Raw genomic sequence first — 17,193 nt, forward strand, 5'->3', positions numbered from 1 at the left:
CCAAAACAGGACATGGTATTCAAGGTGTGGCCTCACCAGTACACAGTACCAGAGGGACAATCACTTGCCTCCTCCTGCTGGCCACACTATTGCTGATACAAGCCAGGATGCTGTTGGCCTTCTTGGCCACCTGGGCACACTGCTGGCTCACACTCAGGCAGCCGCTGACCAAAACGCCCAGGTCCTTTTCCAGCTTTCTGGGCAGCTTTCCAGCCACTCCTCTCCCAGCCTGTAGCATTGCAGGGGGTTGTTGTGGCCCAGGTGCAGGACCCAGCACTTGGCCTTGTTAAACCCCTCCTACCACTGGCCTTGGACGATTGATCCAGCCCATCCAGACCCCTCTGTAGAGCCTCCCGACTTTCAAGCAGATCGACACACCCACCCAGTTTGGTGTCATCTGCAAACTTGCTGAGGGTGCACTCGATGCCCTCATCGAGACCATTGATCAGTATGTTAAAGAGAACAGGCCCCAGTACTGAGCCCTGGGGGACACCACTGGTGACTGGCTGCCAGCTGGATTGGGCTCCGTTCACCACCACTCTCTGGGCCTGGCCATCCAGCCAGATTTTTATCCAGCGAAGAGTACAATGATCAACTTCAGGTTCTCTCTCCGCTTTGATCTCCCTGTTGGAAGCAGCATAAGGAGCCCAGTGGTTGGTGCTGAGAAGCATGTTTAGCATTTAGGTGGTGTTTGTAAAGGGGAGTGAAATGCGGAGATCTGGTCCTGAGGTAGGAGGGAGGGAGAAGAGTTGACTTGTTGGACTTGATGATCTTAAAGGTCTTTTCCAACCGAAATGATTCTGTGATTCTATTTGGCCTGTAAGGGCTGCAGAGAGGTGCAGCTGGGTGTTGTCATCTGTGTTACCTAATGTCTAGCCTACTTTCTGCCGAAATACCTGATTAATTTTGGGGTTTTCATTAATATGGGGTTTGGAACAAATTAAATGTGTCCAAGGCCCCAACAACGATCTGAAATTTGTTTTCTGCTGAAGAACTCTTTATACACATGATCACCAATTTGCATCATTAAGCTCACACTTCACTCAGGCTGCCCAACAGGATTGGACACTGAAACAAATTGGCCCTTGTAGTGCCTTTGTTATAAGGTGACAGCCACTTAGAGCCAGCTCGCGGTTTGGCCTGTGAGTGTGTTCTCTTACAGCCTTTCTGGGGAGGTGGTAGTTGTTTTATAGCAGTCTGAGTTTGCTGTATTTCGCTTCAAAAGGGCCACGTATCTTGTATTTCTGTAGATACTAACAACTGGTTATTCCCCTCCCTCTCCCTACCTACCCCAAGGATTTACAGTGTTTTACGGTGTGTGAGAGGGTTTGTTCAGGTAAGAGAACTCATCATAAAAAGTTGCAAATTGTTTCTTGCCACAAAGGCAAGCTATTGTTTTGGTTGAGTATGGTACTACCCCACTGTGTTTGTCAGCATCAGTTTATGTCAGGCTTTAAATAGGATACTCTGCAGTAAGTTTGTTTTCTGGTAGCCTGTAATTCTTTCAAGCTAGCTAACATTAACGAGTGGCAGCATTACTGTGGCTGGTTTTCTTTTGATCATGTACAGCCCTAGTCAGGAAATGGGTGAGGAACGTGAGTCATGATTGCATTACCCTAATGTGACTGCCTACTAGAAGTTTTCTTTTTGCTGACAATATGCTTTCCCTTGACGCTGTTCCTGAAAACAAAATGTCCATTTTGGAGCACTTTCAAATATTGACCTTTAAATAGAGGGATTTATGTTCTCTTGCAGTCTCAAGGCAAAGTTCTAAGCAGGAATCCCTGCAGAGTGCAGAGAGAAGACAAACATCTGCAAAACACTTTCTCAGAAAGCTGCAAAGGGCAGGACTTGACTTGCAGTACATTAGGTCTGCTTGGGTTCATTGGATACAGCATGTTTCTCTGACCCATTTAATTATTTTGTCACGTTGCCTGGACATGCAAGCTTGAGGTCCAGTTTTCTTGACGAACGGATGCTGTCATCTCGCTCACCATTTGTCTTAGGCTGTGTCTTAGAACTCTACTTGCCTTTTGAAGTACAGCTGCAGAAATGGGAAGATAGGTGCAGAGTACTGGCTGAGGCAAAACCCTGCCTGTTGAGAAGGCAGCTTTAGTGGGATTTGAGACAGCAGCATTTCAGACAGTTTATTAATTAAATACATGGGGTTTAGAGTTTGAAAGAATTATCAGCTGCTAATCAGTAAACTAGCTTTAGCACGGAATTGCCACCGAGCCACTCTGAATATTCAGACAGTATACCTCTGTACAAGTGCTGAATATATTGATGCCTTTCAAACTGAACTGATTCAACTCTGCCTGGTTTTAAAAGCAGCATGAGAAATTTGACTGTTGGCGCAGAGAGGAAATGCACTCTGGTACTACTAGATATATTCCAGAAAGAAGGCTGATCAATTTAGTACAAGCATCTCGGGTTAACAGAACCGGTCATCTGTGCCAGAGACGTCTTGGGAGGAGGTGGGGACCCCTGCATTGCTGTCCAGTGTGATGCATCTCTGTCGGGTGTGTTGCAAGAGTCACTGACATGCTGCAGAGCCAGAATACGACCTGTCTTTCAGATGGCACTTACTCCTCCAGATTCTTACCTCTGCTCAAATGGTGCCATCAAATAGTGGAGTTGTTTTGTTAGGAGTATAGTATCAACTCACAGTGAATGTGTAATTTCTATTTTTTTTCCCCTTTTATTTCTCATAAAGGTGATAAAACAGTTTAGTTGTATGAACCATGTACTTTGAATTGTATATAAACAACATTTTAGAAGTCCTATTTACTCCATGATCTTATCCCCATTCTTTAAAGAGGACATGAGTTGGACCAAAAAAGAAATCCAGTGAAGATTTTTGTAATCCATTGAAGAATTTCCTTTCTTCTGTCTACTCCAAAGCCATGCTCTTTCATCTCATCTTGATGACCGTTCAGCTCTCTGAAGGAGGCAGAACTGCAGCAGAGTAGAGGATTCATCCTTTTTCTATGTAACAAAACAAATAAGTCCTGTGCAACTTTGTGTTTTCCTATAGCTTTGTACCTCTATCTCATTGTTTAGCCTTTGCATACAGAGGACTCTCTGGCCTTCAGGTTTGTTTTAAACATAGTTTATCAGCCACTTCAAGATTGTAAATACTTACTTCAAGTGAAATGCTTTGAGAATTGAATAATAGGGGTGATTATAATATGGCTATATCACTTGTGTGTTTCAAGCTGATGATAAAGAATATTTGACTTAGATGAAGGGTATTTGAGAACTGGAGGTGGAGAGTTCAGGGTAGGGTGGATTTTTTAATTTTTTGTGGTTTGTTTTTTGGCTGTGATTGGGATCTTGCAAAATGATTTTATTTTAGATTGCATTTTGTCAGAAGGTACCAGCAAAGGAAATGTTAAGCTATGGATCCTTTTAAAAAAATTAGTAATAATAATTAAATACAGTTGGAAAAAATTGATTTCAACATGGCAGCAGCCTTGGGAACTCCAAGGCAGAAGCTGGTCGAGTTACCAATCCATTTTTGCATCAGAAGTGAATAAAATCTGGACATCTTTTCTTGCAGCAGAGTTGGTTAAGAATTGTGTCTCCCTTCTGCCAGAAGTCCTTGCTTTCTGAGGGGTGTCTCTCGTGAGACAGCTGAGCTATTCAAATGACTAGTTGCACCTGAAAGTAGCAGTCTCACTCCTAGCCTTGTGATCTTACACCCCTTTCCTACTTAGTTTTCACCCAGTTCAGTGTGCTGAACTGGCTTATGAACTGGTCAGGTGTGTGCACACAGTAGAGGGGAAGGGGAGAATGCCTTTCTGACAGCAACAGGTATATTGGGCTGGAACTCCCTTGAAGCACTGCTGTCAGTCACACTGCAGCTGTTGGTAAGCCTTTACTGTTAACTGAGTCAGTGGGGAGATTTGCTGCTGTGACCAGTTTGCAGTGTGGCTTGTGGGTCTTCCTGTCCACAGGAGGGTACAATGAACTACAGTGCAGAACTGGGAACCAGCAGTGAGGAGTGAGGAATCAAGGGTGGGAACTTCTTAAACCAGCTTTGAGAGCGGAGCTGGGTTGGGGAACTACGCCTTCTGTGTCAAAAGAAAAAGACATCTATTTAACCTGCTCGGAATTACAAAGGGTGTGGATCTGTAATCCACTTAAACTGATAGGAGTGATGGCTGACATCAAAAGGGGCAGTACTGCCTGTCTCAATCCACACCTTCCCAAGTTCTTGCATAGGGCATTACCAGCACTTGGGTGAACATACCTTGAGCTATGTCAGGCAGCTGCTTTGGCTAAAAACTGTTCTGTTCTTCCTCAGCAGATGAGATTTCAACCAGAGCAGTTAGCCAGTCTTTTAGGTGGCACATAGGCTCAGGTTGGGGCGGGGTGAGGGGGTGGCGGAGCGGGGAGGTGCCATTTCTTTGGCCTAAAAGAATTGATGGACAAGTTTTTGAAGCCTCTCCATCTTGTGGCTTATGAGTTCATTGTGCCCTGCTATTTGCTCATCTGGTCTGCTGGCTTTGTAGGAGGAAATGCGCAGTTGTGCTTCAGTGCCCATTCTGTCTGATGTAGCATAAGGTCACCTTCAACAGCTGCAGGAGGTAAGGTGCTAGACTTTCTACTGACATGTACCTGTGCCTATATCTGCACGGTCTTGCACTCACTCAGTTTTTGATAGCCAATGATAAAACTGAACTATACGGTGTTAAATCTGTATCTATGAATGGACCAGCCAGAAAAGCTAAGAAGGTAATAAAGAGGGACATGTTTCAGTCCATATAGCTGAACAACAGAATACAGTGAGCTCATTAATTTTCTGTCTCTGGAGAAGAGAAGAAAAAAGGTTTTTGTTATTCTAGAAGATATTATAACTTTTCAAAGCTGGAAACAAGCTGTAGCTGAACCTTGTTGGAAGGTGAAAAAAATTTGCTTGATTAAAAAAAAAAAGGAGGAATTAAGACATTCTAATGAGTGGTCAAAAAGCACAACTGCAAAGCCAGACTCTATAAGGCATTTGACTTAATATTGCATCACAGCCAGATTTTTAAAACATGAGTCCTCTGCACTAGCAACAAAGTACATATTAAAACCATTTAGAATCTCAGAGTAAATGTCAGAAAGAAGGCACCGTCAAAGAGGAATGTATTTCTATTGAAATAATGCAGAAATCTTTTTATAGAGAATCGGGCTGCGTAGTATTTTTATGAGGAGCCTGCAAATAAGTATAAAATTGTTGTACAAATTTGCAGATGATGGAGATTTATTGATTGACAGCTTGCATACATTCAAATAAAGTTATTTCATTTTCTGAAGTATGGCCTTGCCTTTTATCCTAAACAATATAAATCCAGCTTATTTGCTGGAGAATGACAGCCTGGAAAGCTTTTTTTATTATTTTAAAGAATATTCTTACTGGACAAATAGTGTAAGATGAGCACCACTATTGGCTGTGCTGGCAAAATTTATATGTATATCTTCATCCTAAAAAACAGAATGGGGATCCCACTCTGAACCAAAAAATGACAGCGATAACAATTTCTGCTTTTGTCAATATAGTTTATTCTGCTTGGAGAACATGTTTTTTGTTATACCAGCACCAGGACTCTTAAATGGTTTGTAATATAATGCTACCCTGTAAGTACAGGGTATTACTGTACTTAAAATTACTGTTGTAAGATGGTGAGGATAAAAGCAGAAAAATTACCTTGTTTGTAAACAAAGCAGCAATGATGGGAAGAAAAGTTTTGTGTTTCTTGGGTTTTTTTATCTTTGTATATGCTTTCAGAGAGAATGATAATGAAATCTTGTCACTAATTCTGCTCTGCTCTGAAAAGGATATTGGAAAATTGGAGAGTGTTCAAAGGGGAGTGAAAGAGACAAATATATTTGAAGGCGTAAAATTACTCCCCCACCATCACGACATGAGGAATTCCCCCGTTCACTTTGATCAAAAAGGATGACTGAGAAACAACTTGTTTAGTATTTAAGTACCTTAACAGGGATGACGGTTACTGGTTGATAAAGGGCCTTTGTACTCTCACAGACTGATAGAGAACAAAGTAATAATTGGAGACTAAGGCTCAAATTAGACAGCAGCCCCAAATTAGATAGTGTCAGCAGCTCCTTCCTGCTGTGCTGGTATAGCTGCTTAAAGGATACAATGATCTGTGAAAATGAGTATTTTGGGTTTTTCCCAAACCAGGTTTTCTTTCCTTTGTTTTGTTTTCTTACAAGCTAAAATGAAAACTCTTAAATAGGTGAAATAACTCCTTCATTTCAGTGCTTTTTTCACAAGTACCCTAAGGTTTAAAATTGAAGGTGTGCTCTGATTAACAACTTACTCTGGCTTGATCCATTTGAAAGAGTACTATGCAGGGAAAGGTGGCAAAATTTAAAGGAGTCGACACTTTAAAATAATTTCAGGAACTTGATTTTCTTTCATTCATGAGCCTAGGTTTTAGGGGAGAAGAAGAGGAGGGTGCTGGAGAAATGGAAGATACCTGGAGAGAAGAACACTTCTTCAGGTGGATACTCAAAGTTAGTGGACTATATATCTTTGATTTACATGGGAGAAAGTGTTTATAACAAGGGAAATGAAAACATATCCTTATATGATTTTTCTTACATTTCTCTTTTACTTTCCCGTCTGAAGATCACTGGTAATGGATTAATTCCTTTGGTTTTTTTCTAAAAATAAACCAAAAACTTGTATTTCTCTCCACCTACTGCATAACTGAATTTTCCCAAGCCTTCCTGTTGTTCATTAATATATCTGTATTACAGAGCATATTCACATTTCCTTACTCCTGAGCAGACAATTGTTTCAAGTGTTCAAGCTGCTTCAAGTAGCAGTACCTTGGAGTATTTAGCCACTATTAATCTGGAAAGATACATCAAATAGAACTGCAGGGCTGTCTTCCATCTTGGTTAATACACAGTATTTTCATGAATGATTTGAATGTATGCTTATTACATCCACAGATGATGCTGCTAAACCTGTATGCTGCAGAGGCCAAGGTAAAATTGCAAGTGATCCTGACCATTTGAAGAGTTTTAATTAATAGGACAAAATGCACTGAGCACAGGGGCGTAGTCAAGAACAAGAGTAGAGTAACTGTCAAGACAACAGTCCTTCACTAAAGGAGCTAGGCTTTTAGTGGACCACAAGTTAAACATAAGCCAGCAACATTGTGATGCTACAAATAATTGCAGACGCTCTACTAAGACAGAAATTGAGATCTCAGCTTGAATATTGTGTTTGCTTTGGAGCATATTTAGAGGGCAGATTTGAGCTGAGGGGAAGAAGGTCAGAAAAAGAGGTTGGTGGGGAAGCTATCCAAGCTCCAGAAAACAAGACCTGTTTGAAAGACTGAAACATTTGTGTTTAACCTGTGGAAGAAAAGGCTGAAAGGAGATGTAGAATGCATAAAATAATGTGTTCATTAGGGCCCAGGTTGGAGCAGGGAAGACTTCAGGTGCATCTTCTCTGACTAGCCTCTGTGAAGTAACATGACATGCGGTCTGCACCTGTAGGGACTTTTAAGAGAAGGGTGGACAAACACCTTCCAGGATAAGCATAAGGCATCTGGGTCTTTGCAGGACAGTGGAGACATGAATTAACTGCATCACAAGGTCCCCTCTTGACCTGTGTTTCTGTAGCTGTGGGAAGGCTTGGGGATTTTTTTCCTTCATTGTCACACACACATTTTAGAAAATGGAATAAAATGGGTTAGATTTGGTCTAGGAAAGTAGGTTGATTGCAGTTGAGAAAATTAGATGAAATGTGATAAGCCTTAATGTTTTAATAATGTAATTAAATTTGTAGCTTTGATCAGAGAAGTGCAAGTTCTTTGATGGAGAAGTAAAGGGGTGAGTACTTCTTATCTGATTAGGGAAGTTGACTTTAATACAGGCGAATTCAAAGGCTGGTCTCTTATAAACAAGGTAAATTTAGATGAACAATCTGGAGGGAGGAGTGGTTGCTGTATAAGCAGAGGCTCACTGGTGGCCTGGTCTAGAAGTAGACAGACTTGTGGCCTCTCAGATGCTGCTTGCCAACATCTTAATACAGGTATCTCCACAGGAACATGAGATGTAAGGTGGGTGGTACATCTGTTGCTTTTCTTGTATCTGAAGACTTGGTTATACTGGGAGTTTGTTTTGCCAGCATTCAGGAATTGTGACTGGGTGAGTTCAAGCCCCTTGAACTTGAGCCCCTTGTTGCAAAAACAATAAAAACTGGTTTTCCACTGATGATGTTTCATGTGTAAAAGTAACAGCATTGACAAGAACATTCTCAACAGTTTTGTTTGTGTTGCTGAAACCTACTGATAACTAAAACCTAAAATGAACCCCTAAAGCCTAGTTCTTCCATGCTTACAGGTACTTAATTGTGTAAAATGTTGCAGCTGCTTATTGCATTTGTGTTTGTCTTTTGCTGTGTTACTGTATTCTCATTTGGATATTTAAATAATGGACAGGCTGTTTTCCCCTAGTGACTTGCTCCACAAGATAATTCACTGTTATTTTAAACAACGATGCGTAAGGCAGAGCCTGTGCAAGGGATTGTCCTGTAGAAAGCCCATAGGCTTCCCAGAGCGCACACTTGCTTCTGGTTTTGCTCTGGGGAAATAGGATTTTCTTTATATCGTTCTTTAGCAGGATGCTGCTTAAGGATCTAGCTCTCTTGGGATTTGTGCACAAAAAATTTTGCACCTGAACCCTTATTTGTCTCTGGCTTTGTAAACTTAGCTGTTGAGATTGGTACTTGTTGATCATCTGTCCTTTTAGAAGGAACTCTGGATTAAACTAAGGCATCCATGGAAAACTTGAGCTGTGTGGAAGGTGATGATTGCTGAGTGGACAGAAAGTTTGCAAGGTGGATTGAGAAGTGCCTCTGAAAATATTAGTCTTTGTAACCAAGCAAAACACTTATATGAGAGTGTGAAGTGATAGGAATGAAAACGAGCAAGTGTTGCAGCCGAACTGAAACTTTCATTTTCACTGGGCTGAAGTTTCTCTGGCTTAGTTCATGTTTGGATCTTCTTAGAGGTGTATTTCTTCAACTGGAAGGAAAATAATTTCATGTTGGTTTTCTTAGTTTAAGGTCTTCCACTGTAGGCGGGCAGTCTGAGACTGTGGACTTTTGGTTTTCTAGTAATTTCTCATTCAGCTTTCCAGTTTGGCTATACATTCACTTAGTTACTGAGTTGAAATTAGTCAAAACAGAGACTCTTTTATCAGCAATATCAGAAAAAGGTCTCATTTTAAGACGAGCTTTACTGTATGGCCTGGTATTGAGATTGGAGCGTGTTCTGTCCTGTCTCTTAGCCCCCGTGTACTAATGATTTCATTAAATCTTGCTGAATGCAAGGAGGTGTACTGATGATTTCATTAAATCTTGCTGAATGCAAGGAGTGTGTAAGGTTATTGTGAAAAATCTTGCTGAATGCAAGGAGGTGTACTGATGATTTCATTAAATCTTGCTGAATGCAAGGAGGTGTACTGATGATTTCATTAAATCTTGCTGAATGCAAGGAGTGTGTAAGGTTATTGTGAAAATTTTGTGGACTGTTTGTTTTAGTTTTGCAGGAGTTGAGCTGAAGGTTTAGGCTCATTAAGCCTTTCTTCATTTGCCAAAGTTGGATTTATCTTATTTTCTTACTAACAGAACTACTTTTTAAATGTAATTGTAAATGAAATATGAGTAACAACAGTAGGCTAAGTATTTCCAGATTTATTGTATATTTCACATGTTCAAAGTAGCTTAAAGTCTATAGTCCTTTGGCAGTAGTTGAGCAAGAGGATAGGTATGCAGAAACAAAGTACAATTGCTCTGAAGCCCTTGTTATGCTGTATTTCGAAAGCCTGACCATTAAGGAGGGAACCCGTATCTCTTACTTACCAGGTGTAATCTGCAGATTTTTAGTAGAGTGTCTAGTGTTTTCAGCAGAGAAAATGATGCTTGCAGTAATTGTGAAAATTCTCTTCAAATGTAAAGCCACTTGCTCTGGCCAAATGGAAAGCAAGGCCTTCACAAGTGCAGGGACTGCCATGCAGAAAGGGATTATAATTTGTGACACTGGAGTTTCTTAGGGCATCCTCTGAGGCACTGTGGTTTTACACTGCCACTTACTGGGGTGCTCTCATAGTGCAAGAACTAAAGGAGATCTGGATGCTCAAAAGTTTGCTTATTTTGGGTTTTTGCATTTTTTTCTTCCTGAGCTATGAGCTAAATAAAATACAGTGCTCTTGTGTCAAAGTGGATTATTTGTATTAAAAGTTCTTTTACACTTGATATTAGTATTTCTTGATGTTCAGATGTTTCATCTTGTCCTTAGGGAGTTGGTGATAATGGTTTTTCATACACATCCAAATTGGTGGAAGCCATGAAACCTTTGGGAGAACTAGTGACCACCAGGCACATCTTTGGACCACACTGACACTATATTGCTATTCATTCTAGATTAAAAGATCTGAAAGAATGAGGAATTAGGATCAGAGGGAATTCTGCCTGTTATTCCTGGAAAGTGAGATAGAGCTGAGTTCACTAGATAAACATAAAACAACCTCACCATTTGGCTTTGTTTGCTGAGAATAGTCTTCTCTTTAGAGTCGAGGACATTTTGTTTAGCTAAATGGGTTGCTTGGGTAGCATGATAATCGGTGGGGGTAGGGGAGGGTGGGGTGGGAGGAAAGGAAACAATGCAGTGAATTTTTTAATCGAAAACTGAAGGGTAACTGAGTTGATTAATCTGTCCCAATGGCATGTGGCACAAGTAGATATCTTATTTAGGCCTTACTTTTGCGCCTTACAGTACTGATATGGAGCAGCAATGACTTTGGAGTTTTGGTATGTAATGGGAATCTCCTAGTATTCTGAAGATCCTAATGAATTACTACTTTGTGTGTGGAAGGAAGCTTTGAAGTGCTTTTAACTGATGCAATCAACTGTATTTTCAAAATTGAGCTTTAAAGTATAAAATGTCCTCATTGAATATTAAGCTTATTTCATATGGCAGTTTTCATCTTCTTACACCAGTGTACTCTTGGGGGAAGGGCTTTTCAGTGATATCTGAAGTGCAGCAGATACCTGGTGGGAATCAAAAAACCAGAATACTAATCCAGCTGGATTCCCAGTGGTGATGCACAGTTAAGTACTCCACTGTAGGAACTAATTACTCAGGTTAAAGGATTTCTGAAAATGCTTAAATACTTCTTGACATTCTGATTGTATACCCATACAGTACTAAGTTTTAAAACTGGTGATTCTTACTGGGCTTAATTTGAAGAAGGAAACTATCTGCTGGGGCAGACGGCTTCCCTTCATTTATTGCATTGAACAGTCTTTCTGTGCAAAAACTGCAAGCTGCTTTTGGAGTGAGGGTGATGATGGACAGAGTGTGAGGGATTTGTGCCTGAGTGTTCTGGTGAGGAGGAGTGACCCGTGATGTTCTGGTGGTCCATGGACTTAATAGGGAAAAGTACAAAAATGTCCAGGAGAAAAATGCATTTATTCTGAGACTGCTCAAGAGTCAGGAACTTGTACTGTAAGGAGGAAATACACCATTAAAGCATTCATGAAGAGTGTTTTTTCTATAACTTGTTGACCCAATAGCCTGTTAGCCCTTGTGGACTGCTTTATCAGGCTTTTCAGAGACCACATTCTAACAAGACAACTTCTTTGCTAACAGTGTTTCATTTGGTTGCACAGAGCAACTCTGAGTCACCGTGGCCTACATAGTTCATGTAATTAATTGATATGAAGAATTCCTGTACTTTAAAGATTGTAGTTACAAGATCAGTCTTTTGTAAGACACCTGCATTTGGATGTTTCTAACTAATTGTAATGATCTGGACTAGCACTTTTTTCAAGTTCCTAGAACTATAATTTTAAATGGGCACAATTATCAGAAATGTTATTGGTGACAGTCTGTGAGAATTCCAAAACTAATCCGATAGTCTATTCCATTTCCTAAAAGGTTCCCTGAATGACTCTGTCAGACTTCCCAAGCTTTTGGTCTACCAAAACCTTAGTGTTGTTGAATGTTATAAATGTGTTTTTGCATTTGCTCTCAAAGGCCAGCATTTTTATGCCAGAATAAAGAAAAGAAAGATCGAGATATTTATCAAATGAATTGTGCTCAGCAACCGTGTCTAAAAAAACCTCTGACTTCAAAATAAGTCAGAGAAAGGGTAGCTAACCCTTGTTAATCTAAACTCTTTTATCCTGCCTAATGAAGGGAAGCAACATCATAAAGTTAATCTGCAGGCTGGGACTGTCAGTAACATCATTACTAATTTTTTTTTTTTTAAATAAGACAGAATGAACCATGAAAAACAAATTAATGATAACCTGATTTTGTATCCCATCCAGGTTTTCTTAAGTTCTGGAAGTAGCAGGGCATTTGGATGCTAACTGACCTGAAACTTGTGCTCTACCTTGGAAAGATCTGCAGTGGGAGATACTCACCTTCACATACCCCACAGTTTTCTGCATCAGAAGAAAGGGATTTCATGTGCCAGAGTGGTTCATGATGATGTAACGTTGATAATGCTGAAGGTCTCCCAAGAATAACTGACTTTGTAAGAAGCTTCTCCCTCCTCTCCTGCCCTTATTTTTAAATTTTATTTTATTTTAAATAACTTCCTTTCTCAGAAACTACAAGCAAGATGCCAGCCAAGACACCCATCTACTTGAAAGCTGCTAACAATAAGAAAGGGAAGAAATTCAAACTAAGGGATATTTTATCTCCTGATATGATCAGTCCACCGCTTGGAGATTTTCGTCACACCATACACATTGGAAAAGAGGGACAACATGATGTTTTTGGAGACATCTCCTTTTTGCAGGGTAACTATGAGCTCTTGCCTGGGAATGAAGGAGAAACCAGAGTTAGCCAGTCTGCTGGCCACAATGAATTCTTAAGGGCAAACAGCACTTCCGAAACCATGTTTACAGAAACTCCATCACCAGTGCTCAAAAATGCTATTTCACTTCCTGCCATTGGGGGTTCTCAAGCCCTTATGTTGCCCTTATTGTCACCAGTGACATTTAATTCAAAGCAAGAAACCATCAGGTCATCAAGAAATCCTAGGCTTAGCTGTGAGCCAGTAATAGAAGAAAAATTACAGGAGAAAAGTAAACAGATGGAGGATGGAGAAACCTACAAAGATGACATATGGGAGCGAAATGGTTCTTCCTCGCATTTTACTAATGGTAGAGACAGTACTTCATCCAGCTTTTCTGAACGATGCACTGATTGGCAAACAGTTGATTTATTTGATGACAGTCAACTTTCACGTGAACTAACCAAGACAAAGTCAGAAGAATCCCTTTCAGATCTTGCAGGCTCACTTCTCTCATTACAGCTTGACTTGGGACCTTCACTTCTGGATGAGGTCCTCAATGTAATGGACAAGAATAAATCTTAGAACTGGTACTCCCTTGCCTCTTTATAAGTAAGTGATTCGATTAAAACAAAAACAAACAAACAAATAGTACAAAAGCAGAGATGCTTTAAAAATCAGCTGTATTTGCAGTTGTTTGACGGGTTTTCTAAAAATATTCTTAAAATACTATTTTTTTACCTATTGTTTTTCGTGATTTTTATTACGCTAAATTCTCATAGCAGGAAGGTAAATTTTAATAACAGTTTTCAGCAAATATAAAATGTTTTTAAGTACCAGTATTAATGATCAGAAACTTAAGAAACAGAGTTTGAGGATGATACTGATTGTGACATTTGGTTAGTTCACTTCTACGGGCTTCTGAATATTTGAGAATCTCTGTGTCAGAAAGGAGACTGGTATTAATTATTCACTTCCATAAATTATTACATCACTTTACATGGAGGCCTCTTTCTAGAACCTTGTGTTTGAGGGTTTTGATAGTGTTTTTCTTCATTTTCCGTAGTACTATCTGTTATACCTTCACTGCAACTACTTTTTCAGTCTTATACTACCACTCTGTATTCATATGTGAACGATTTGAAGGCTTTTTCAGCTTGAACACCTGGTCCAGAGTCTCAGCTGCTTTAAATGTGTATGCACAAATCCACACAAGTTGGGGCTAGGGTCTGACATTATATATGAAATATGTTGTAAACACATGACACATGCAAGATATGGTTAAATTATTTTAAAAGTTGAAATATATTTTTTGTGTGCGTATTGGCTTTTTACTGCCTACACATACAGTATCTCATCAAAATAGTTGCTTAGCATTATTGGTGCTCTTCTGAAAATTGTATATTTGTGTGTTTGAAAAGAAGTATGTATTGATACTCCTTGCTTTTTTTCTTCATTTATTGCCACACATGCTTAAACTTGCAAACAGTTATTTTAATTTTTGAAGAAGGCACTGGTTATTCACAATGCTTGTGATGTGTGCTGCAACAGCCAATGTTTTGGGAAATGTGGATCCTTTACTACAGTACTTACATGGATTGCATAGATATCTTGTGCAATACAATAAAAAACCCCTTTAAACTGCCATGTCTTTGTGATTCACCAGAATATAAGGTTTTGTTTTCTGCTGTGGCAAAGTGGACTGCAGTAGAGTTGCAGAAATATGGGACCAAGGGGTAGATCGGTTCTACTATATTAATTCAGTTGACTTTGCCGATTCAGTTTACTTCTTGAAGTTTTGAAGGCAAACTCCAAGCAGGTAGGACCCTCTAGGGTATAGACTGAGTTAAAGTAATTGGAGACAAGAGTAATATTTTGGTCCTAGTGAAGTTAATGGCAAAGGTCCAGCAGTTTTCACTGAAGTCTTCAGGTAAAATCCTGACATGGTTTGTAGACTGTTCATTAGATAACCAGATTCATCTGTATCTTCCTATCAGAACATGTAAGTCATGGTTAACTTAATATATTATTATAGTTATCCTTAAAATTTCTAGAGAGTCAGTGCAAATTAATTCCATTCCTTCAGTGTGTTTTAGGAATACAGTCATTACCCCCATTTGCAGTTAAGCACTGATATTATTGAGCATTAATGAGACCTGTAGCTACAGTATCCCATATTATTCCTGTAAATGAAGAATTGAGATGCGGAATGGCCAAGAATTGTGTTTATTTTTAAGATAATGCTTAACTGCCTTTGACTTAATGGTCTCTGTGTATAAGCCTGGATCAAATTTCCAGTGCATTTATAATCCAGAAAGAATGGTTGTTCTGTGACTATAGTGCTTTTCGTATTTTAGAAAGCAGGTTCACAGCTCCACTTGGCCACGTGTTCCTTACAGGTTCTAGGCATTTAGAACCTAGTGAGAATTTAAGCAAAAATTTTTATTGGATATCTGTCAGTCATTAGCACAAGGGAAGTTTGGGTGAAATGTGGAATTAGACATTTTCTGTATAGACCAGCTTCAAATACCATGATTAGAATATGAATGACTTTTCAGCAAATACTTTTTTATCTTGCAGGACCTTTCAGGTAAGTATTCTCTAGAAAGCAGAAACAGATTTTTATAACAGCTATTTCAGTTGTGTTATTTTTTCTTTGTCATTTATACTTGATTTCCTGGCTTTGTCTGCTGAAAAATGTCCCACTCTTGCCGGATCATTTGGTCTGTGTTATTCTTCCTATGTGACTGCTCTTCTAAATTTGTAAATCCTTAGATCTTGTGATGAGGGTGGGTGGTCTGAACTAAAATAATAACCATTGCTCCAGGCAAAAACAGCTACTGTGTTGTGAAGGAGAACCTTTGCTCAAGTCAAAACCAGGACTTTTACACTGGCAGAGTAGATTTAATCTTCCTTTAAGGCATTCTTGTAACTTCTCTCAGAAGCTGGACCCCTAAATTGTTCTGATCTGCTCAGTCTTACATGTAAAGACCTAGCAGATGCAAAGTTAAAATGTGCTCAGCTTCCGTTCTGACATGGTCTTCTGTAATATATTGCTCCGTGTAATCTAATCTAATTTTGAATTTCTGGTTTGTGAGAAATTCTGCCTTCCTTGAAGACTTGATAAAATTTTTAACTGAAATTAGGCTTTCTGAGGAGGAGTTACATAGCAATTTCCTGAAAACCAACATACTGCTGCAAGTTGGCCTTCTAGCTGCAACAGAGGAGGGGAAGGAGTTGCCTTGGATGTCACATCAATTTTCTGTGGCCATGGGGAAAAGTATGCTAACTGTACAACTGTCTAGAATTTTCCATAGATGCTTACAAGTCTGCCAGTAGCCAGAAAACACTTCCCTTCTCTTCTACTAATTAAAGTAGACCAGTGAAGACATTAAGATGTAATGTAAATGTGTCAGAGGAAGAAAGCAGAAGCCATAAATCATGCGCCTAGTTCCTGCATGAGAATTTGCTAAATTCCTCATCTGTACAATCCTGCAAGCTGGGCCATCACAATATAATACAAAAACATATCAGAAAGACCAATTATAATCCAATTCAGGAACCTGTGAACCCCTGTTCAAGTTCCCCTGCCAGCCTAACTGAGGTGATCGGTGTTGTGCTATAAGGATGTCAGGTGAGAGGTAAAAGAGCAGATCAAATCCTGGGAAGTGCATATGACCCTATTGAACTCTGTTTTCTCTAACAAGGACCAAATCCAGTGCTTTAGAGGAAACTGAAAAGCTAAACAAACCTCCAAGCTAGATCACAACTGAAGGACAGAAAACTACCTGACAAGGAGGCTGGCAGAAACGGTAAGATGTGGGTTTGATGCAAATACGTGGTTTGTCCCAACACAGTTTCTTTTGAGAGTCCCTTGTGTAGGTACGTCAAGTAATTAATGACTTCCATAGCAACTTACTTACTTAACCCCCACTGACAAAGCCACATTATGTTAATAAAAATTGTTCATCATTGACATTTGCTTGAATTCACACTCTTGAAACTTTAATGTACTGAAGGTATCCGTTTCATTTTACCTGTTTACCCATACCACTACAAAGTGTGTACAGGATAGAACATCTGGATTTGCTGCCAGATGGGTATAAATAACTGTATAGTATGTGACCATGACAAAGGGCAGAAAATTTAAAAAAAAGAGTCAAACAATACGATGTTTAAGGATGATTTTACTTTATAATCCTTTTTCCTTTTTGCATTTATTGGTGTTAACAAGGAAGAAGGACTGAAGGAGTTCTTTAATTTTTGTAGGAAATTCTTAACAAGCAACAAGAATAGACTGAGGCCAAGTTTCAGAAAAACAGGAGGTGTATCAGCTCAAAATTTTTTTCATTC

The 17,193-nt window shown here is 39.5% G+C and overlaps 1 protein-coding gene across 1 annotated transcript; it reads left to right on the forward strand.

Annotated features, from left to right (window-relative positions):
- Positions 1-12,378: 12,378 nt before the first annotated feature.
- Positions 12,379-14,462, forward strand: CDC42EP3 (CDC42 effector protein (Rho GTPase binding) 3). The gene has a single exon (XM_010142398.1). It carries the CDS (start codon positions 12,664-12,666, stop codon positions 13,423-13,425), a length of 762 nt encoding a protein of 253 aa, XP_010140700.1. The 5' UTR covers positions 12,379-12,663; the 3' UTR covers positions 13,426-14,462.
- The last annotated feature ends 2,731 nt before the right edge of the window (positions 14,463-17,193 follow it).

The sequence above is a fragment of the Buceros rhinoceros genome, unplaced genomic scaffold (assembly GCF_000710305.1).
Source record: "Buceros rhinoceros silvestris isolate BGI_N320 unplaced genomic scaffold, ASM71030v1 scaffold15428, whole genome shotgun sequence".
Lineage (NCBI taxonomy): Eukaryota > Metazoa > Chordata > Aves > Bucerotiformes > Bucerotidae > Buceros > Buceros rhinoceros.

Coding starts and splice junctions, on each gene's coding strand:
- CDC42EP3 (XM_010142398.1), top strand. CDS start 12,664: ATGCCAGCCAAGACACCCATCTACTTGAAAGCTGCTAACAATAAGAAA.